This window comes from Diadema setosum, chromosome 3 (genome assembly GCF_964275005.1).
Source record: "Diadema setosum chromosome 3, eeDiaSeto1, whole genome shotgun sequence".
Taxonomy (NCBI): domain Eukaryota; kingdom Metazoa; phylum Echinodermata; class Echinoidea; order Diadematoida; family Diadematidae; genus Diadema; species Diadema setosum.
Genome location: NC_092687.1, coordinates 48,166,524 through 48,189,612, shown reverse-complemented (window position 1 = coordinate 48,189,612; position 23,089 = coordinate 48,166,524). Strand labels below are relative to the sequence as shown.

At 37.5% G+C, this 23,089-nt stretch overlaps 1 protein-coding gene across 1 annotated transcript; it reads left to right on the top strand.

The window, feature by feature from the left end:
• The first annotated feature begins 2,867 nt into the window (after positions 1-2,867).
• LOC140226476 (secreted frizzled-related protein 4-like) lies at positions 2,868-19,197 on the top strand. The gene is made up of 5 exons (XM_072306942.1): positions 2,868-3,374; positions 15,707-15,796; positions 16,559-16,674; positions 18,041-18,199; positions 19,087-19,197. The coding sequence occupies exons 1-5, from the start codon at positions 2,921-2,923 to the stop codon at positions 19,189-19,191; spliced, it is 924 nt and encodes a 307-aa protein (XP_072163043.1). The 5' UTR covers positions 2,868-2,920; the 3' UTR covers positions 19,192-19,197.
• The last annotated feature ends 3,892 nt before the right edge of the window (positions 19,198-23,089 follow it).

The following is a 23,089-nucleotide window of genomic DNA, read 5'->3' as shown; positions in this document are numbered from 1 at the left end:
CTAGATTTCGTTATTACGAAAGAAAACTGCCGGTCCCGAGGACTTAATTCGTTATAACGGGAGTCCACTGTAATAAACCATTCAACCTTTCATTTATTAATTCATTCACTCCTTTATCATTCATTCACTCACTCATTTATTCACTCGGTCATTTAGGCCTACTTATAATCAGTCTTTCAATCGTTCATTCAGTTGTTCATTGATTTATTCATTCATAATTCATTCATTCGTTCACTGACTCAGCTCACTATCTTTTCATTTTATTAATGAGATCAAAGATAACACACACAAACACACACACATAAAAAAAAAAACATTTCGACGAAAAAAAAAAAAAAAAACTCGATTGCGGGTCACCTGCGATGTTTATAATATGAGTTATATACGATTGTGATAATAATGTTAATGATTTGAGTTCGTTATTAGATCTCGTTGACCTGAAGAAAGAAAGTTAAATGTTATTCAATCAGCAACTATAACAAGTTAATATCATGGTTTTTATTTTTTTTTCAAATGTCACAACGACAATACGTTTTATCAGTGAATAACATGAGGTACCTCCTTGGAGCTATGTTACATATTTTGTCTATACAGGAACGAAACATTGTAAACAAAAAGTAGAACAAGGCACTACTCGTTGTGCTTGAAACTAAACATCTGTATTGTGTTGCTGTTGTTGCCTGGTATAACTTAATGATTTATATCAACTTGGGTAATAATCACCTTCTATTCTTTGCCAAATTCGTGTTGAATATTCAAACTTAAAGCACTGTCTGAAAAGAAAAGGAAAAACCACCAGACGTGATGATGAATGGAGGGAAATATCAGCATTCACGAGCGAGAGGTGATGAATCAAAATCATCTGAAATGAAGGAAAAATGGCGGGAAAACATCATGAAAATGTTGATACTCGCTGAATTACAAAGGCATATTTCTGGCAGGACTCCAAACCAAGGCTCGATGGCCAGCTGCCGAAATGATTCGTAATAGGGTAAATCTGAGGGAGACTCATATTCTTCAATAAGATGGTAATGATTCCAGGGGAGGATAAAAGAATTCAGTAAGGAGGGGGCGCCTATACAAAATTAAAAGGGGGGGGGGGCACACGCACCCCTTTATTTTTCCTTTTTATTTCTTTTGTTTTAGCAAAAGTACAGGGAATTGGGGGCGCGCGCCCGGTGGCTCCCCCTGGATCCGCAACTGTGATTCTGAGTGTGTTGAATCAAATTCATGCGTACCATTGATTAACAGCATTTTTTTTTTTTATTTCGTTTGAGTAAATTATATTTTACGAAAGCTTTGCAAGAAAAACAAAAAGTTGAAAAGCTGTTGAATGACACACTATACGCCGTCCCAACAGACATGGACGGATTCTAACGAAGTGACAAGTGAAAGGTAGGGTGACGATATCTCCGTGGGTGGTATCAATTAAACTTGGAGAACACTAAAGTTGGCTGAATGATCGAAAGTGCAACGACTCCGAACCCGCCATTGTTCGTGCGTGATAACATTGATCCATGTTTGCCGTGCTTGTTTCTCTGGCTGTCTTTGAGCAAAAACACAGAATATGAGGTGCGGTAGATTGACAGAGAGAGAGAGAGAGAGAGAGAGGGAGGGTGAGAGAGAGAGAAAGAGAGAGCAGAGGAAAGAAATAAAAAAAGAGGGAGAGAGGGTGGGGCGGAGGTGGGGGGGGGGACATGCTACATCGCTGTTTCACATTCATCTGTTGCTATACTCACGTATAGCTTCTGAGTTGTAAAGTGAAAGAAATAGCCATGAATTATCTCTATCATGTTTATATAGCACACACAAACACACATAAACGCGTGAGAGCTATTGTTTGAATCATGGCATAATCTAAAGCACACGAATAAAAACGGCAGCATGGATAACTTAACATGGTGTTTTGCTGGTTTTCATTGCAGGGTGTCACATGACCTGACAAGCGTCATCGAGATGACATCATTCATCAACCATTGTGACGTCATGACAAGAGTGGAAGCTAACTAGTTAGCTCACCTGAGGTCGCCCTATTTCTCTTGACGCTTCAACACCGTTCTGCAGTGAAGACGACACGCCTTCACTGCTTGCTCGTGGCTTGTTTTATCGGGATATTTTCCCACTAGAAAAAAATTCTCCATCCGTCACGTCTGCCGAAGAAAGAAGATTAAGTGGTTAGCTGGATAGTGTGTTAACCTCCATGGCCTGAACTTCAATCATTCATTTATTTATTACCACTGTTGCATGGAAAAAGAAACTCTGGTTCACATGGGAAAGAAAGCACAACGAACCTCAGCGAAGTGACGCATTTTTGCGGAAAACCACTCTGGTCTAAGATTGGGTTATAAGTTGAGAAGTTACCAAACGCTAGAAGTATTGTTTCTCCGTCGATGTGCTTACACGAGGTTTATAATGAGAGGTGGGAAGTGATGAAGCGATCACTCCAGTGGTGAGTGGCGAGCAGACAGGACCAGAGATCTGGTATACGTAGCAGATCAGTCACCCTCTCTGGTAGACTGTAAGGATTCATTTTCAGCTCTAGAATAGTCCCATTTTGTTACATCGCTGAATGTACCACAGACCAAATAGTGTGCTCATTTATTTGTGCGACTCTGACCGACAAAATCAAGATCTATAACAGGAACCCGTTGGGAATCTGCTACATTTTTCCAGTTTATTCCATCATTTCTCTTCCGAAATATTTTAGGGAAGAAGCCAAGGAAAGGAGTGAGGCACGTGGTGAGAAAATTCTAAGAGAGATAAACTGAGAGAAACTTTCTTTGTTTTCCGTCTTTGCAAGAAAAGAGAGACTAGAATAATGGGGTTTCGAGCCAGAGACTTCTTTCGGTCCAGCTTCCCAAGACCGTCGCTGGCGAATTCCTCCTCACACGCAGCGGGCCTACGATACCTGGTGTGCTTTATGACGCTACTCGTCCCGGTGCGTAACATGGTAGTTGAGAATCGCCCCGAATGCCAACCGGTGGAGCTACCAATGTGTCACGGCATGCCTTACAACCTTACGCGCATGCCGAACCTACTTCACCACAGTACGCAGGAAAACGCCAAGCTAGCCATAGAACAGTTTCTTCCACTCGTAGAAACCAACTGTAACAGCAACTTGACATTCTTTCTCTGCGCCATCTACGCGCCTATTTGCACCGTCGGCTTCATGGAAGATCCCGTGCCGCCGTGCAAGAGTCTTTGTGAGAGCGTACGCGCAGACTGTGAACCAATCATCGTGCCGTATAACATCTCCTGGCCGACCTATCTGTCATGTGACCAGTTTCCCGAGTACACGTCAGGTGTGTGTATCACCCGCGAGGCGATCGTCGACTCGGGTCCAACCACAGAGCTCATGGTTCCCACTCCACAAGGTAAGACTTGTTGCCGATAATGACCTTTGAGGAGTCACCTAAAGGCATGATTTATGTCAACCAATGGAAACCCTTCTTCTGCTACAGAAAGATGAACTTCTAGCTTCAGTCCAACCCTTTCAGAAAGTGTTATTAAGTTCCAACTTAAAAAGAAAAGATAAAGCCTTGTAATACCCACGTGAAATGTCAAAATCTTAGAGACTATATAGAAGTATAATGGAAATGGCGTTTGGTTAAAAGAGAAAAGAAACAAAAAGGATGAAAACAGCAACCAGACAACCCAAATTAGACCACTTTTAAAGAAAAAAAAAATAGTTAACCTCGGGAGCTGACTTCAAAGTAAAGCCAAGGTGGCAGAAAACGAGAATTTAATGATTGACCTTTGACCTGTGTTTTCTTATTCGAACAGAAGGGAAACAATGCATTGAAAGTATATTAGACCAACTCATGATTGACCTGTGTTTTCTTATTCCAACAGAAGGGAAACAATGCATTGACAGTATATTAGACCAACTCATGATTGACCTGTGTTTTCTTATTCGAACAGAAGGGAAACAATGCATTGACAGTATATTAGACCAACTCATGATTGACCTGTGTTTTCTTATTCGAACAGAAGGGAAACAATGCATTGACAGTATATTAGACCAACTCATGATTGACCTGAGTTTTCTTATTCGAACAGAAGTGAAACAATGCATTGAAAGTATATTAGACCACTTTCAAATGCTGTAACATTAATATTTTGAACGATGGGGTGATGTCCGTTATCCCAAATGATCACAAATCAGAAAATAAGGTTAGTTATTCTGAAACACACAAATTCCGTATTATACGTGTAGCTGTTCATCAGAATGAAAATTAAATGGGGTTTCTTAATCCGAAAATGATATAGGTTTTCCCGGCCAATTTCGCACTTTTATCAGTCCATTTAATAAAAGGTTCATTCAATTTAGCGAAAATCCTCGTCACTGCACATTTTGTCATTCAAAATTGCAACTTGTTCGTTCAATCTAGCATTTCGGTCAATGAAATTCGCACATTTACCTTTCGAATTCGTAAAACGGGCATTCAAATTGGCACGTGCTCTTCAGTCATTCAAATTCGCCAGCACTGGCGGAAAATGGTATTTCAGTCATTCAATTTCGCGTATGGGCAGTCAAATTCCAAACATGTTCATTCAAATTGGCGTAATGTTATTTCTATTTTGAAAAGGTGAGAACCGTGATTTATACGTATTTAAATGTGAATTCTTGTTTCATCCACACACTGTCAAGTATATAGTAAAAGGTATCTTTGACCCTAAATACCTCGTGTTTATTGTTCTGTTCGTTGCTCTTCCATACATGTTATCAGAACTATACATGCCATGCTTGCACCAGTACCATAGATTCACTTCACTTTCTTATGTCCAGTCATGGCAGCACGAGTTAGATACAGGCGTATATCTCAAGAAGACAGGGAAAGAATCATAGAAGCATTTGAGGGTAATAACCTTGACAAAATGATAGTACTGATGGCTAGAGCTGATCCAAGAACTTTTATTCATTCCTAATGATAATTAACGCAATCTAGCACCCACCAAATGAAAATAATGAAACATGCAGATGAAAGAAATAATCACGATGTAAATTGAAACCTCCTTCTCCCAATTATTGACAAAACAAACTTAAGATCAATGTATCTGTGAATGAAATAATGCTATCGAAGATTATAAACACATACACATATTTTGAAAGTACTGTTGCAAAGGTGATATCAGAATAAAAGCATAAACGTGTCTGCTAAATTGACTGCAGTAAATGCGAAATTGGATGCCCAAGAATGAATTCGAATGAATGAGCGCAGCGTATACGTGATCACGTGACTATATCGTGCTAATTTGAATGAACGATTTGCGAAATGGTGCTGTTCTTACGAATTTGAACTGAAAAAGTTCTGATTCGAATGACGTAAAAGGTAATTTGAATGCTCCAAAATGAATTTGAATGAAAAGATTATAAAATTGAAATACCGAACATGCCGTCTAGGCTACATTGTGCTAAATTGAATGCAGCAATTACGAATTAGACTGAAAAAAGTGCGAAATTGGCCGGGAAAACCTATATTATGGTCCATTAATCCGAAAATCACAAAATGGTGCATATACGTATACCGAACCTTCGGAATTAAGAACATTATTATATTCAGAATCCTGAACCTTTTTTTTTTTTTTTTTCAAACTAACAATCCTTCTGAATAACGAACCTCATTTCCTCTCCAAAACAAACGAAAGTACGGAATAATGAACCTTGTTTCATTTTTCAACCAACGCACCTTTGGAAAGAGGACCTTATTTGATTTTTAGACTAATTAAAAAAAATAATAATAATAATAATGAACCTTCGGAATTCCGAACTGTAACCGAGCGATGGCACCACCGAAGCGCATGTGGTCATTAGGTAAACCATCAGAACTTTACGGGGCTTTTACCTTATAAAAAGGAGAAATCCACTCCATTTCTGGTTCCTTCATAAGAAAGAAAAAAAAAATCGTCCAGAACTCTGCAAAAATGATCGAAAATCGGATAGCAAATAAGGATGTTATTGCATTTTGACATTCTCAAATTGTTGGAAAACACTTCTTGACCAGTCGTTATGAATATTTAAATCAGCAAGGTAATGATGTCATGTTCTCCCAATTTTTTATTCATTTCATATACAGATTTCAGCTGTGTAAATATAAGACCTGCTTTAAGACCATCCCCCCCCCCCCCCAAAAAAAAAAAAAAATGAAAACAACAACTAATGTTTACTTTGATATATTTTGGTATGGGCGTATGAGTTTACCTGCATGTAGTAATAGCTAAAAACAACAATTTTTCCCGAATTTCATATATAATATCCATAAGAAAATATTGGGGGCGTGACATCATCTGATCACTCATTTGAATATTCTGAAGGACTGGTCAAGAAATGTTTTCCGAAGAAATGTTAAATTCCAAAATGTCTTATCTTCCTTCAATATTTCTGATCCGACATTTGACATTTTTTGAACGTTCTGTGGGGAATGCTTTGCTCTTTCTTTTAAACGTTATTTATTTGGGGGATTTCCTCTTTAAAAGCTGGACACCTTGAAAGTTGGTAATAAAATTGAACATGTAATAGTTGCTGTCATTTGAAAACGACTAGTTGTATTTTATTGAATACAAATTCTGTAAGATGCCAAAACTTTGATATATCTATCTTACCGAATTGTTGCAACTTTACTTTATTTTGGTTTTAATCGGTTTAATTCGGTTTTTACAAGGAAAATGGAAATTAGCCAAATTTTATTTCAATTGTTCTGTCAAAATTATTGATCTGACAGATCAATGATCTGAAAAAAAAAAACGAAACAAAACAAACAGACAAACATCGAACGAGATAATTTAGACTACCAAGCATCCACCCATTGTCATGTGGATATTAATGTGAGTGACCGTTACTTTGGCCAAAATAAAAATGCAAGACGAAAATGATTTGGTCGAGATAATGATGACGTTTGCCAAGATGTCTAAAGTTTTCTAACATCATGTGCCTGATAATATGACAGCCTAGGACAAATTTTGAAATTTGAAACATATCAGTGCTTCTGAAGCATGATATTGATGGACAGTATTAAGTACTTCAAAATACATCGACATCTTATCCTCAAATGGCTGAACCCTTTATGTGCTTTGAGTGCCGATTGGTACATAACACCCATAGCATTGGATACACTGCTCCAACTCCCTGAAATGAAGTGGGTTACACTTCAAATCCGATTCCTCTCATTTACACGTATGTCAATGTGAAGGACAGTTTTCATATGGTTTTTATTCCTCAGCGACGAAGTGTCGCCGGAGACACGATGTTTTTGGTTTGTCCGTCCTTTTTTTTTTATTTCAATTTTCAATTTCAATTTTCAATTTCCTTCAATCCGTCCGTACAGTAAAATACAGCACAGATAGGACAAAACGTACAACTGTCGGACAAGGGTCATATCGCGCTATCCGTTTTTTGCGAGGAAAAACTTTGCGCATGCCCATTTTTTTTTTTTCGCCGCTCTGACGGAAATCACCGGAAGATAAACGTCAGTCCAAAGAATAAAGGTGACTTGAAACACATTTTAACGGATATCAATGGATGCCAAAAATCGACATTCGTTTTTCCTGCGTTTACTTTATCGGGCAAAGTACATGGGCATAATCAAATTTGTGGACAGCGTAACTAAAAAAAAAACTGTATGAGGTATCCAAATGAGACTTGGCATGTATGCATGAGTGGACGAAGTTGTGCCTATCAACTTTTGAGTGCACATACTCAAGGTCAAAGGTCAAAGGCAAGGTCAAGTGCTGAAAATTTCACTATTTCCCCCATATCTATGCCATGCCTGAAGGTATTTTCTTGAAAGTTAGTGTATACATGTATTACCAGAGAAAGATTCCTTAGAGCAAGTTTCGGGTCGTGAGGTCAAAGGTAAAACGTCAAGAGAAAGTGCTAAAATTTCACCTTTTTCTCCTTATCTCGGAAATGGTCCAAGGTATCCTCATGAAACGTAGTACGTGTGCATGCACTGCCTGACAATGATTCTCTTGGGAATTTGGGGGTCATGAGGTCAAAGTTCAAGGGTCAAAAGGTCAGGTCAAGGTCAACTCCTCAAAATACCACTTTATTTCCTTCATATCTATGTAACACCTGAAGGTGTTTTATTGAGCCTTAGTGTTTGCATGTGTTTTCCAATAAAGATTATCTAGGATAGTTTTTGGCCAAAAGATCAAAGGTTAAAAAATTAAAGGTCAAGTGAATGTGCTAAATTTCACTTTTTCCTCCATATCTAGGAAGTGACTCAAGGTATCATCATAAAACTTAGTACATATCTATGCATGTACTTAATGATTGGTTCCCTGGGTAATTTTAAGGTCACGCGGTCAAAGGTCAAGGATCAAAGGCCAGATTAAAATGCTGAAATTTCACCATTTAATGCAGAAATTTAAATTTTTCTCCATACTTTGGAAATTGGTCAATGCATATAAAATGGTCAAAGGTCAAGTAACAATCGTCAATTTACATAATACCAACTCTTTACATGGTATAGCCATTGATCCAATTTATTTCAAAGAAAGTGAACAATCTCCACATTTGTGACAAAGATGTAATATAATTTTTTGCCAATAATTACAACGTACGTGAAACTGTCATCAGACATTGTCAAGACGTACTACAAACTTATTGGGAGAACCATGCATTATGGCGGATGCATGCCAGTTGCCATAGCGACATTTCTAGTTGTGATAATAGTCTAAGAGGATAAAATTGGACAAAGTTTATAACGTAAGACATATGGAACACTATGAGTCTAGAAAAAAATCAGGAAAAATGGTATGGCCGGTTTCTCCATCAAAGTTTCCTGATTAATACATTACAACTATCCCAAAGTTGTTGAAAATATACATGTAGTTAAAAAACTACACGTAATTGCCAATATTTTTTTCTGTGTTTCACACGATTTTCATAACCACTGTATATCAAGTTAATATCTTTGCAAATCATATGTTCATAAGCATAGGTTTTATTATCGTCATAAAAACGGTGTCGATATTTCTCTACATCTTTGTGGTTCTCTAAATTGTACTCGCCAATCTCAACACCACGATGTATTTAATATTTGTCCTGCGCTTATATCATAGTCCAAGGCGACAAATTTACCCAATGTACATTGTGCGTGTGCTCACATCACTTCATAAAAAGTGAAAAAAAAAGCAAGAACAGGGATATAGCAAAGGAAAACATGATCTCACCTAACCGTTATTCTTTTTTTTTTCGCTCACTATTTGAATTCGAAGATATAAAGCGACTGCCGACGAGTTTTTCAGTGGTGACTCACTTGATGAATATTTCTTGGCGTCATTATTGAAGTCATAACTCAGACAGACACCAAACAAGCTAGCTGCATCCTGATTGTGTCAGACCGACCCAATAGCTCGCTAACCTTGTTACCACAAACATGTCGTCGCATACCTTCACATACCTTGCCATTGACCTCTTGTACACTTTAACTAGAACAGCGTGCCATGCTCAATGTCGGCTCTATTGTCCGTGTGATTTACAGCGCACAGTCAATCACGTGACTAGTCTATGTTCTCTGGGAGAGAAGTGTTTCATCACACTTTCGTTGATCCATCTTACGGCTTGTTGCAAGGAAGTTGCAATTACAGTGGACTCCCGTTATAAGGAAGTCCATGGGACCGGCGGCGGTTTTCTTTCGTTCAAAGAAACGAAAGGAACACATAGAGTGGATTATGTTGCGGCCTGAATTTTTACTTCGTTGTCCGTGCTCGTTATAACCGGAGTGCACTGTGATTGCTGCAAACTCCCTTCTTGCAACGGAAACTTGCAACTGAATGCAAGTTGCAACGCAAATATCTATTGCAAATTTTGAAATAGATATTTGCGATTGATTGCAACTCGACTTTCTTGCAACACCCCCTTACATTGTTTTAGGGTTTTTAACGCTGTCACCACAATCATCGTCACCGCGATTGTCGTTACCATGGTCGTCACGATCATCATCATCATCATCATCATTGATTTCATCCTCATTTAATCCTCCCTCATCGCTGTCATTTTCAAAATTACTGTTGTCGTCGTCCTAATCGTTTTCAACATCATGTTCGTCTACATCTTCTTCGCCAGACATCAAGAGAGGTCCATTATCTAATTCTATCACCATGACAACAGTCTCCATGATGGCCATCGTCTGCTTCTCTACCTCAGTTCTTGCCATCATCCTTATTTTCACCAAAATTCTCCTCTTATTTATTGCAGATGGTTTATAGGTGTCGGTTGCGGACGATGTGAGCCTGTTTTTACAATGACCTCATTGTTTCAGACAGAGCCATCGTGGAATGCTTGTTTTTATGTTTTATAATCATGGTGCTGTGGAGAGGAGAGAAAGTAATGAGACAGGTTGTAGAAATGGAACAGAGAAGCACTGTGGTAGCTGCATCGTAAATCTAATCGATTTGTGACGTAGGTGACCACAGCCATGGTGATGTGGATATTGTCTTTTAGTCCATTCCTAACCCTAACTGCAAATAACAATTCTTGTCTGTTTCTCAAGATTTCTTGTAGACCTTTTAGAAGACATTAATAATCTTGAGACTCATGATATTTAATTTCGTTTTTTTTTTCTTGGTGAAAACTTTAAACAATGAGTTCATTTTCGTGGCACGGAGAAAACACAGCAAGTTGAATTATTTATGGTTTCAACAGCTTAACTCGTCGCACAGTTGCGCTGCTGTTTGTAAACATGGTCATCGGCATAGGACAAAAAAGCATGCCACATTACCACCCCTCAACTGATGGACAAGATGCATTAATAACCAATATAGATTTAACTGCTGAAAGTCTGCCTTTCGAATAGAACCCTCCATAATATCCCTATAGTACATCCCTGTATAGCTTTATCATGACAACCTTTTCTGCATAGATGCATAGATTGTTACCATGGTTACGCCGCGGTTTCTTTCGGGAGGATAGTTTGAACTTCCAGACTGGAAGGGAATTGATCAAGTAGAAGAAAAGAAAAAAATAAACAAAGAAAGATGTTTAACGAAGCTACGCGGATTTTCACCCACACGTGAAACTACAAAATAAATACACAAGATATTTTCCAGTCCATAATTAATATACCAGTACATGTACTGCAAATAATGCCACAAAGCCAAGCTACTCATCAGGTACATTCAATGTGCCTGAAGTAAGTACACACAGCAAAAAGCCCGGTGTTAGATATGAAATACAGAGCTGGTGTTAAATTTCCGGTGCTAATTTATGGTGTTAGATTGACATCTCCGGATGTCACTTCAAAATGTATAATCATTTTTAAAATAGTTTCTTAGTTACTGGGTTGTTGTTGTTGTTGGTTGTTGTTTTTTGTTGTTGTTGTTGTTGTTGTTTTGTTGTTGTTGAACTTCAACAAGATGATCAAGAATTTGCCGATAAAGTACTTCATTTTTGGAAACAAAAAGTTGTGAACAGATTTACACCACAGTAACAACAGTTGGTGTGGTCTCCCATTGAGGATGGACGGGTGTTATATCATTGACATTAACACCAGCAATATCAAATCAACACCATGCAGTTTCACTGTTGAATTAACACCAGCGCAGTGTTAAAAATATCACCACTTACAGTCTGTGTCAAATTAACGCCACGAAGTACCAGGTAACACTTTTCAGCACCATCACTACATATTTTCTATACACCTGTGGGTGTGGTCCTCTATTGACATTTGATCGGTGTTAGATTTAACATCATTGGTGTTAAATCTAAGACCGATGTTTTGCAGTGCATGAATACCTAAACCATAATCTATAGCTATATAGCAACTTATCGCAGCTCGATTCTGGCCAGCAATATTTTGCTTAAAGGGATAGTCTTGGTTGAAATGGGTGCTCAGTTTTGTGTAAGATAATCAGAAACCACTTGTTTGGTTTAGTTTTATTTCTGTTTTTGTGAAATCTCTAAAGGGATATTCTTGGTTGAAATGGATGCTCAGTTTTTTGTAAGATTATCAGAAACCACTTGTTTGATTTGGTTTTATTTCTGTATTTGTGATATTTCTAAAGGAATCGTCTTGGTTGAAATGGGTGCTCGGTTTTTGTAAGATAATCAGAAACTACTTGTTTGGTTTGGTTTTCTGTATTGGTGAAATTTCTGTACTTGTGAGGTATGAAAGAGCATAATGATACAATTCTAAGAGAAATTCAAATTTTATTTGAAAATTATTCTAAAATTGGTTTTGAAATGGCCGGCCGAGATATCCAGATACAATAAGGTTGTTACAAAAGACGGAACCCACCTTTTATTATAGGACCACATTGTTTTACTTTCTTCTACTTATAGTTTTAGGATATATCATGTATTTTCCATATACTCAAGAGGACTTCAATATTTCTTCCATACTCAAGGTGACCATAATCTTGTCTTTCATTTTCATTTCCTCCATTCTCAAAGGAAACTCAGTCTTCTCTGAATATTGAAAACGGTGCCAAAATATAGAATAATTCATACTCATTATTATATTCCACAAAAACAAGTATCCATTCTCTCTCTCTCTCTCTCTCTCTCTCTCTCTCATAGCACTCTCTCTCTCTCTCTTTCCCTTTCTCTCTCTCTCTCTCTCACACACAGACAGACAGACAGACAATCATTCACATTGTATACGCAAATCCTGAATATTTCTTGATGAGAACAGCCACCCTTGAGGCGTTCATTTGTGAACAGTGATTTAAAAATGTTCAAGATGTTTCACTTTTGATGCATGGTGTATAATGTCATGGTTGTATCACAAAACATCCTATCATATAAAAATGTTGTAATAAAGCAGAAATATTAGGAAATATTGCTATTTTTCTCATTAACCCATAACTGTAGATGGCTTAATCTCGAAACACTTGTATTATAACTATTGTCCACATTTTGTATATTTAGCAATACTTGACATCGATTATATCTGGTTCCATTTTGTGCATATGATTGATTCTATCCTGAACTCACATTTTAGAACTTTTTTGAAGCTCTAATGCTGGGTTTCTGTTTCATCTGCTAAAGGTAAATAATGCCTTTAACTGTGCGAACTCTGCAGCGAGTATTGGCTGTAGATCCAGTCAATGTCATTGGTATGTGTATAACATCTCCCCGGGGGTAACCGTACTAATATGATACACGGGGAGATCTCAGCAGCTACGCCACGTAACTCGCCAAGACATTATTGGATGTTTACGATACGGCGGTTACCCCCACAGTGCTGGTATAAATATAGACGAGACATTTTTGATGGATGGAATGCCCAAAATCCCAGGAAATGAATGGCTAGAGGAAATCTACGTCACATGACATATAATTCTGCCTTAGAAAGAATTGATGTTATTGATATTATTTCGCAATTCGCTTAAAATAATAGAGAAAGCAAGGACACAAGTAATACAGTTAAAGCAGATTTATTCTTGAAACTGAAACGAAGGGTAAATCCAAACTGCAACTAAGACAATAACAGTAGTAGTTACAGATTTGATTAGTGCTGCGGAAGATACGCTTTAACGCTCTTTTTTATTTTTTATTTTTTGCACCAGACCTCATGGCCGTGGGACTTTGATAGCATCCAGTCCCATAGCCAAGAAACCATGGAAGTAACAAAAGTGAATCTCTTTCACGTTAAAGGGACTGTACAGTTCTGGTTGAGATGAGGATTTAGCTTTTAACGTTTTGCGAGATATTCAGAAACCACTCTATGAGATGTCAAAGAGCATGCAATTCTAAGGGAATCAAAAGATTATTTGATGAAAATCGGTTTTGAAATGGCTGAGATATCCAAAAACAAGGTGAAACAAAGAGATCCTAATAAAAGGCGTGGCCTGCCGCCTTTTATCAATGTCAGTTTTTTTGTTTGATATCTCAGCCATTTGAAAAACAATTTTCATCATATAAACGTTGAATCCTTCTTAAAATTACATGCTCTTTCATATTTCATGAGAGGTTTCTCATGATTTCACTCAGGAATGTTCAAAACATGAATCCCCACCTCAACCAGTATTGTAGAGTCCCTTTAATCTCTCGTTTACCATGTTTACTTTCCGGTAGACATCTTGAAGACTTCTTTTCATTTTACCATGGAGCTATAAACGAAACGCTTGTAGCTCCATGGTTTTACTGTTCTTATTTTGGTACATCATAATAAAACCCTTTTATACTCCCACCCATCCCAGTGGGTATCCACGGGGCCCGGGGGAGGGGGCGCCCTCTCTTTATTTTATTTATTTTTTAATGATAATGATTATGAATAACATTTATATAGCGCTTAATTCTGATGTTTCTGAGCGCATTGATCCGGAAAAAAAAGAAGAAAAGAAGTATGACATTAAAATAAAATATAGCATTATGTAAATATACGTATTATGATATAACATGCAGCAGCAAAACAACATAATTAAAGTTGAGTAAACAGATAAGTTTTCAATGATGACTTGAACTTATCAACGTTATCAGCATTAGGAATATGGAGAGGAAGTTTTTTCCAGAGAGACGGGGAAATAACAGAAAAAGCCCTATCACCATAGCGGGTGCAGGTGCGGGGACCATGTGATAGTTGGAGAGTGGAGGAAGAAAAACAAAAAAAACAAGAGAAATAAGAAGGAAAAAAACGGGGAGGGGGCGTGCGCCCGGCCACCCTTTTTATTTTGTAAAGGCGCCTCCTCTTTACGGAATTCCTTGATCCGCCCCTGCATCCCATGCTGGCTATGGTATTTTCAAAGATTCAAATATCAAAAAGGTCTAGTCCAAGGCGTCCCAATCACCTCAACTATAACGCCCAAAGATCTCCCCCCCCCCCTTTTTTTTTACTCCATCATGTCCATGTATGGAATTAATGTTGTTTGAGTCTTGTTTGTATGTTTGCTTAACCACTCAGTGGTCATTCATCATAATAGCAAATTTTCTATTGAAAATTTATATTGTTGATTTGCTGCTTTCAACAACCTCCAAAACAACATCCCTTTCGTTGCGGAAATTTTTCATTCATTAATTCGTTTAAGAATCAAGGAAGCAAATAAGACAATACGAAAAGTAAAAAAAAAAAATAGAAAGAAAGAAGGAAAGAAAGAAAGAAAGAAAGTAACGAGCAAGAACACAAGCAATCAATAATACCGGAGACCAAACCTACAACCTTCCAAGATTATTAATTTGATCCAAAGCTGAATTCAAATCTGTGAACCAAACTACTGCAGAGGACTCTGAACTTAGTGCGGAATGTAATGTTAAAACTATAGAGGGCAGTCTTGTAATTTTCTTGACTGACGGCAAAACCGAATCAGCCATACTCTGCTGTAACAGTGTAAACTATGCTCGCTGATTCGCTTTTAGCTTAAATCTCACAGATTTATGGAGGTCTTATATGAAAGAGTCATATTAAAGTGGAAAATGCTGATGAGATAGATGCCAACATCCATTTAAATTTCATTTGAATCTCGTACAGCAGCAGGGATTTATAGTAGTTGTCTAATAACATTTTGGAGAATATGAACCCCATGTGATACCCTATGCATGTCCAACAAAAATAAAAAAGAATAATTATGATAATTCTACCCATGGGCAGCAAGTCCATGTCGACCATAAAGATATATAGTCGAAGAACTTTTTTTTTCTTACGTCTTCTCCTTGCTCATCAAAATGTCATGCCAAAATGGTGTTCTATCATTCATTTCATTTATGATACAGTCATTAATATAATGCCGTGTCACATGTTGTTCTTTTTTTTTTCTCTTTTACCAGTGCCTTTAATCCCTCCAGACAACTGTGAGCTGTGTCCTTACAACTTCGAGATTTCAAAGAATGTCTTCTTCGAAAAAGAGTACGAATACAGTAAGTCGGTTCCTTGCTGTCGATACTTTAAATGATTTTTATTATTTTCTTCTTGAACCATTTCCTTCGATGTGCTGTGATTGTCATAGAGATACCATAATTGGCACACCAACTTCTCTCATAAGAAATATTTCCGCTATAGTGGCAGTGGTAATTCTACTATTGCCTTGATTAACATATTCATGAAATTACTACAAGTAAAATGTGATGTCATGAGAATATCAAGCTCGAAGTAACTGGAAAGTAAATGATGACAATTCGTCAGAACGTCACAAGAAAATGTTCAATTATACCACAATCCAACTGTTACATGTTGGAGAAAGAAATTAAAGAAAATGAGAAATATTATTATTTAGGATAAATATAAGTGATCACTGATTTAATCAATGTAGCACATCATCTTTTTGCTTGAATCCTAAAAAAAAAGTATGTTGTATATGACAACTAGTATTTACAACAATTATATGGTCCATGAAAACAAAACGATTAAAAGTGAAAATCAATAAAAAGGGGTTTGTGGATTTAAGGATCATATTTCCGTGTGTTACGACGCTGATGTTCCCTCACGTTTTCTCTCTCTCTTCTTTTTAAATACAATATGTATTCAGCATGCTCTACTCTTGTTACCTTCCAAACACAAATAAAACAGTCAAATCATGACAGCGGTTTTTGTTTAAAGTGATTTTACAGAAACTATATGATATTTTTGTTTGTTTGATTATACCTCGGTAAAACATATTTCATTTCTATCTATGTTCACAGTAATCCATGCGGTCGTCCAAGGATTTTCTCACGGGTCGCGTCGGGGTGAAATAGCCGTCACTGTCATCATTCAACACGTGATCAAATCAAGCGATATTCAGATTCCTACGGGAGAAGTGAGTTCTGCGTGTCCTTTACTGACTTTCTGACTGCTCTAACCAGAAACCATTGCTAGTATTTACAAGCGTTGCTTTCAATTCGTTCAAACACCTACAACTTCGCATTTTCTTCTTAGCCAGCAATCAGGTCTCACCAAAAACGTGTTGAATTGTCCAATTACTTGTTTTCACTTTAGAAAAAAAAAATGAAACGTCTTTGTATAATATATAGTGCATTTTTTATTTTCTCCTATGATTGAAGTGTAATGACGGCCCCTTTGCTGTATTTCGAGTACCTGTGAAAAACCTGTTAAAGAGGAAATCCAGTCCAAATACAAGTTAGTTTGATAAAAACGAGTAAAATCTTTCAAGTTCAACAGTACAAATTTGACTGAAATTAGAAGAAAAGTAAGGAAATTATGACATTTTGACGTTTTTCTAATTTCTGCAAAACAGCTCTTGTCTTATACAGTGGATATGAATATGCAAATGAGTGATCTAAACATGTCATATCCTCACAATTTTCCATTGATCGTGTAAAAAAAAAAAGAAAAGAAAATTCAATGTTTTTGTCATTGAAGTCGAAAATATGACAATATTTCTGTTTAAGTCACTTCAGAATAGTGAGCAGTTATATACAAGGATTTGAGCCTTGGGTATAATATACGTTTGAATGAAAAACTGGAAATTTCAAAATGTTTATGTATGTACAGCTATTTGGTAAGTTATGAGGGAATGGCATGCTTACTTTAACTGCCATTTGCATATTCATTTTGACCGTTCAAGAACTGTTTCCCCGAAAATAGCGAAGCTTCAAAATGTTATAACTTCTTTTTTTTTTCATCCTATTTTGATTAAATTTATACCGCCGAACTCGTATTATTAAACTCTTCTTTTTTTTTTCTCAGAATATTATTTTGGACTGGGTTCCCTTTGAAGGTTCCAAATATTGCTCTTGATATATATATGGTTAGAACTAAAATCGTGTTTGAGGTCACCGCTGACTTTATTGTGCCTCTTTTGTCCGTTTTTTAACCTTCCAAAATCAATCGATCAACATTTAACTTTTGACGTAATCACCAGCATTCACTTGTGTAGAGATCAAAGTATAGACTTATATTTTAAATCACTCTTTGTTGGCCATAATCGGGGGAATTCCAAAATAAGACGAAAACATGATTAATGGTTTATGCAATCAGTCATACGCATAAATCAACTATTGCGAGGCATATGCCTACTCAAGCCCCAAGCTATATGGCAAAAACGGGAAAAAAAAAGAAAAAAAAAATGTAGACATAAAAGATTACCCAAATCGAACAGGTCTGTATTCTTTCCGTCCAATCATCGTGTTTGTCTTGCTGTTGTTGTTGTTTTACCGACACAGGTCCAGCTTTCGATTAATCACGTGTGCGCATGCCCGAAGCTGTCTGTCGGTGAGGAGTACATGATCATGTGTTACCAGGATCTCATTCATGGGAGATTACTACTGGAGAATGATTGTTTGGCTCAACCCTGGCATAACAAGTACACCAAGAGAGTTAAGGTTGGTAACCATGGTAACGAGAACGATCGCGTGACTTATTTTATTAACATTTTTTGTTTAATATTTCCACTGGAGCATTTTAAAGTGGGTCAGAATGGGATTGCAATTTGCAGTCTGCAAATTATTTCATTGTTTTCTTTTTTTTTTCACATAGAGATATGAAGGTTTTTGTTTTCTTGCAAACGTAATGATGGCTTTCCTCATTGCTTTCTGTGGTTTAGAAGGAAAGCAGTAAATCCCCAAAGAGATATCCAATATCCATTTTTTTTTTTTTTTTTTTTTTTTTTTTTTTTTTTTTTTTAAGATTGAATCATGGATCTATAACTTACCGGGGGTTTTAGCTTCATGATTGAGCATATCACGACACTTCGACATGTTCGTGGAAAACTAAATTCCAATGATTGTGGGAGAGGTTTTTATGGTTGTGATGTGAAGTTTCTGCGATGGAGCTGTAAAGAAGTCGGAGTTGCCAATGGTGGTGGAAATGATGCTGAAATGGTGACGATATGAAGTCTGGAGCTATGAAAAAAAAATTCACCCACTCCCAAATGACCGACATTTAATGTTGTTTTACTACTTTGTCGTACATGTATCACGCTGTTAATAATGTAAAAGAAAGCTAAAATATTATGTGTCAGCTTTCATCGATTTAGGACGTCAGTTCCTTCTTTTTTTGAATGGGGCTTCAGTTTGTACACCTTTATTTTCCTGATTTCTTTCTTTTTGTAACTGTTGCTATGGGGGAAAAACTTGATAAGCAGAGATCTCAACCAGTTTTACTCTTTGGTGGATAATAGCAGACGGCAGAATACTTTTTTTCTACATTATAACTGGTAACCCATGCATTGATTTTGTTCTTTCACTGCTTCCGTCTTTACTCTATACAGAAATGGGACAAAAAGCTGGTGAGGGATCAGCGCGAGAGAGACTCGAGCGACTTGCCGAGTAGCAGACGGAATCGCGATGCGGGCTTCTATGACCTCTATTTATAGGTCATAGGTCATAGGTTAAAGATCCGTCACATCTGGCGAGACATAACTAATTTTTGTTCTGTATGAAGGAAATGATTCGAAATCGATAACTTTGTAAATTACGTTATTAATGGCATTAGAATGGGAATAACGAAATTGCTATGGGGGTAATAAAAGTTTGATGAGTGTATGTATGTATGCATGTGCGTGCGTTTGTGCGTGTGTGTGCGTGTTTGCGTGCGTTTGTGTGTGTGTGTGTGTGTGTGTGTTTGCGTGCGGGTTTTGTGTGTGTGTATGTGCGTGCGTGCTTGTCTGCTTTAATAGTGTGAGTGTGTATGTAGGTACCTACGTGTTCTGCAATGACTGTATGTCCCACCTGCTTATTAACGAACAATGAGGATCGGTTTGCTAGGGATCGTACAGTTTTGGTTGAGACCTAATTTGAAGTTTCTAACTCTTTTCTTTTTTTTTTGGTGAGAAAATGAAAAACCTGTCATGAAATATGAAAGATCATGTAATTCTGTGAGGAATTCCACATTACTTTGATGAAAATTGGTTTGGAAATGGCTAATTAAGATATCCAACAAAAAAAAAAGAGCGATTTTTTATAAAGTGTGGACCCACACTTTATTCCGGTCGCTTTGTTTTACTCAGTCTGTTTCAGTCATTCCAAACTCGATTTTCATCAAATAAACTTCGAATTACTCTTAAAATCGTATGTTCTTTACTACATCATACGTGTTTTCTTGGTATCTCGCAAAAAGTGAAAAACCCAATTCTCATCTCCACCAATACCGTATCATCCCTTTAAAGACCCGGTAAAAACCATGGGATCGATAGAGTGGGAAGGTCTGCCCGGTTCGGACATGTACTCGAAAATCCCCGTATTAAATTGTGTACAGCTGTATCACTGATCGCTATGCATTAGGACACATTTACACACCCGCAGAACTCGACAGGAGTCGACCTTTACCAATGAGTGTACGCTCTGATGCACACAAAAGTCATCATTCGCTGAACCGTGGTATTTGTAATTTCCGAATATAATCCGGTGAGCAGCGAATGACTGTTCCACGTAGGTTCGAATCCTGCTCGAGTATGTACGCCCATGATTTTTTTTTTTTTTTTTTTTTATCATTGCTACTATTAAACCACTGATCAATTCAGTGCTGATTTACGTAGATGTAAGGCAATTTGTCAATCAATTGCAATGAAAACATCTCGACGGAAGAATTTCATGAATTTGAATGACTGCAGGCCACTCATGAATTCCAAATGCTATAACCAGGTCTTTATGTTTGGGACAGAGTAGACCCAACTCACAGAATATTTAAGACTAGCCTTTTGCAAAGGAAGCTCGCTATATGATTTCAGCACACGCACACAGGGGGCAATGGGAGCGAATTGCGAGAGCAGCCGCGAGCTCGCTCCCATCTGCCCATCCGACTGCTGTGTGCGCGCGAGTCCACCGCCCGCTGTATAGGGCTCACACGGGTAAATAATTCCCCATAGAAACGTGTGTTAAAATTCAAATTTCAAAACATTCTGTAAAATATAGCTGCGAGAAATAAGGTGTTTCAGCATCACTAACCTGGATAAGTGAGATATACCCTTTCATCCATCAAATTTCCAGGGTGGATTCTTCAGCTCAAATTCTGTTGAGAGTCCGCAAAGCCAGACTACGAGTTCTTGTCACTCAAAAAATCACCTATTTTCCGTACACGTACCCAATGAAATATAGTCCCCTCAAATTCCATCAGAAAAGCTTTCATCTTCCAACCAAAATGCACTTTGTAGAGGAATTGATACTCAATATCTACAGCTTTTCAGTTTTTTGCCAAACTACATCATTGATTTTTATTTTTTTTTTCTTCATTTATTTTGGTATCTTTGGTACGAATTTGTGAAGGGGTCTGGGACAGTGGTTTTTATTTACAGGTGTGAGCCCTATAATGCGAGTCCATTGCGAGCCGCCTTTGCAAAAGGCGGAGATATGACGAGCTAAAATAATTGAAAGCATACAATTAGTGCTTGTCTAGAATATTCATGTAGTATAACTGAATAGATAAAGGAGTATCTATGAGAATCGGTGAGTGATACGGTTTACAATTTTAAAGGGATCGTATAGTTTTGGTTGAGACCTAACTTCAGGTTTGTAACATTTCTTGGTGAGATAATGAGAAACCTCTTTTGAAATAGTACAGAGCATTTAATTCCAAGAGGGATTCAACGTTTATTTGATGAAAATTGATTTTGAAATGGCTGAGATATCCAAAATAGAGCAATCCTAATAAAAGGTGTGATCCACCTTTTATTACGACCGCTTTGGTTTACTTTGTTTTTGGATGTCTGAGCCATTCCAAAACCGATTTTCATCTAATAAAATTTGAATTTCTCGGAGAATGTTATGCTCTGTTCTATTTCATAAGTGGTTTCTTGATATCTTGCAAAAAGTTAAGAGCGCAATTCTCATCTCCACCAATGTACCATCCCTTTAATAACATTTGAGACAAAATTCACACGTCCCTATTGAAAAGTATAATTATTACCTCGTGTTAAGGCCACCGCACACTACACGATCCGACTGGTCTTAAAGTCTTAAGCAAAGCTGGGTCTTAAGACCAGTCGTACGACCGGACACCGCACACTATACGACCCGACTGTAAAGCGCGCGCAGTGCGCACTGCGTGCGCTTGCATTTTACTGCATTGTGAATGGCTGAACGCCTACGACCAGTCGTAGAAATTCAACATGTCAAATCTCTACGACTGGCGCTAAGACCCAGTCGTACGACTAGAAAATGGCAAGACTGTGACGTCACACTTCTAGTCTTAAGGTCTTAAGACCGGCGAATCGGGGCAAAATCGTGTAGTGTGCGGCGGGGTTTAGATACCAGGCTGACACATGCATGTCTAATTGTGTGAAATTTTTGCATGGTGATATTGTAAATTACTTTACCGTCTTTGATGATGATGATGAAACAGCACTTACATAGTGCCATTTATCTGTATAAAACATTCAAAGGCGCCGAGCTCCCAATAGTGTCACACATCATTCACAAAGTTGCTGGAAAAGATAAGTCTTAAGTTCAGACTTGAACAGGTATTGACGTATTGAGGCTGTTGCATTTCCGAAGTGGGACTGACGGTTGAGATTTCCACGAACGTAGCGGAACAGAAAAGAAGGCTCCATCCCCATACATATTTTAGGCGGGTATTGTGTTCTCTAAAGTGTGAAAATAAAAATCTATACTACGACTTGAGTTGGTTTCAATAGGAAGCTTTAAGCCAAGCCTTTACCCAATAGACAAAACCGTTGGCGATAGCTAGAATTGCAGAACGTGTAATTATTTGTATTGTTGTGATGTGTGATATTTCCAATGTGTGTTGCAATGAAAAGTATTTTTCTTTGTAAGATATATTGACTTCACTTGTTTCGCTTGATTTTATCTCTGGATAAATTTGTGTCACGCGCTTCATCTATTGATATGAGGTGCTGTAGAAGTAAATCTGAAATTTGTGAAGATAGCGACTGCATATAGTGCAGTGAGTTAACAGAACCTGACTGTCGTTAAGTGTTTCATGTGTTTTAAATTGGCGATAAAATCGCTACTGTTGTATTCTTTGTTCGATTTTTAAACACTGTCTTACACATGGCCTCGGACTATTACGCTGATGCTAAAGTTACTCCCATACTTACTGTCAATAAAGACTATTTCATCAACACTGTACCAGAACTATCTTTAGTAGCCTTCAAAATATGTGTAGAAAGTTTGAATCTTTGAATGCTGTCTGAAGAAGGTTGAGAAAATTCATTTTGATATTGCGATCTTTAAATTCATGTAATGATAACGTATGGATTATTTCGTGTCACGAAATAAACATGAGATATTAAGCTGTTATCAAAGCCACGTTTTGAA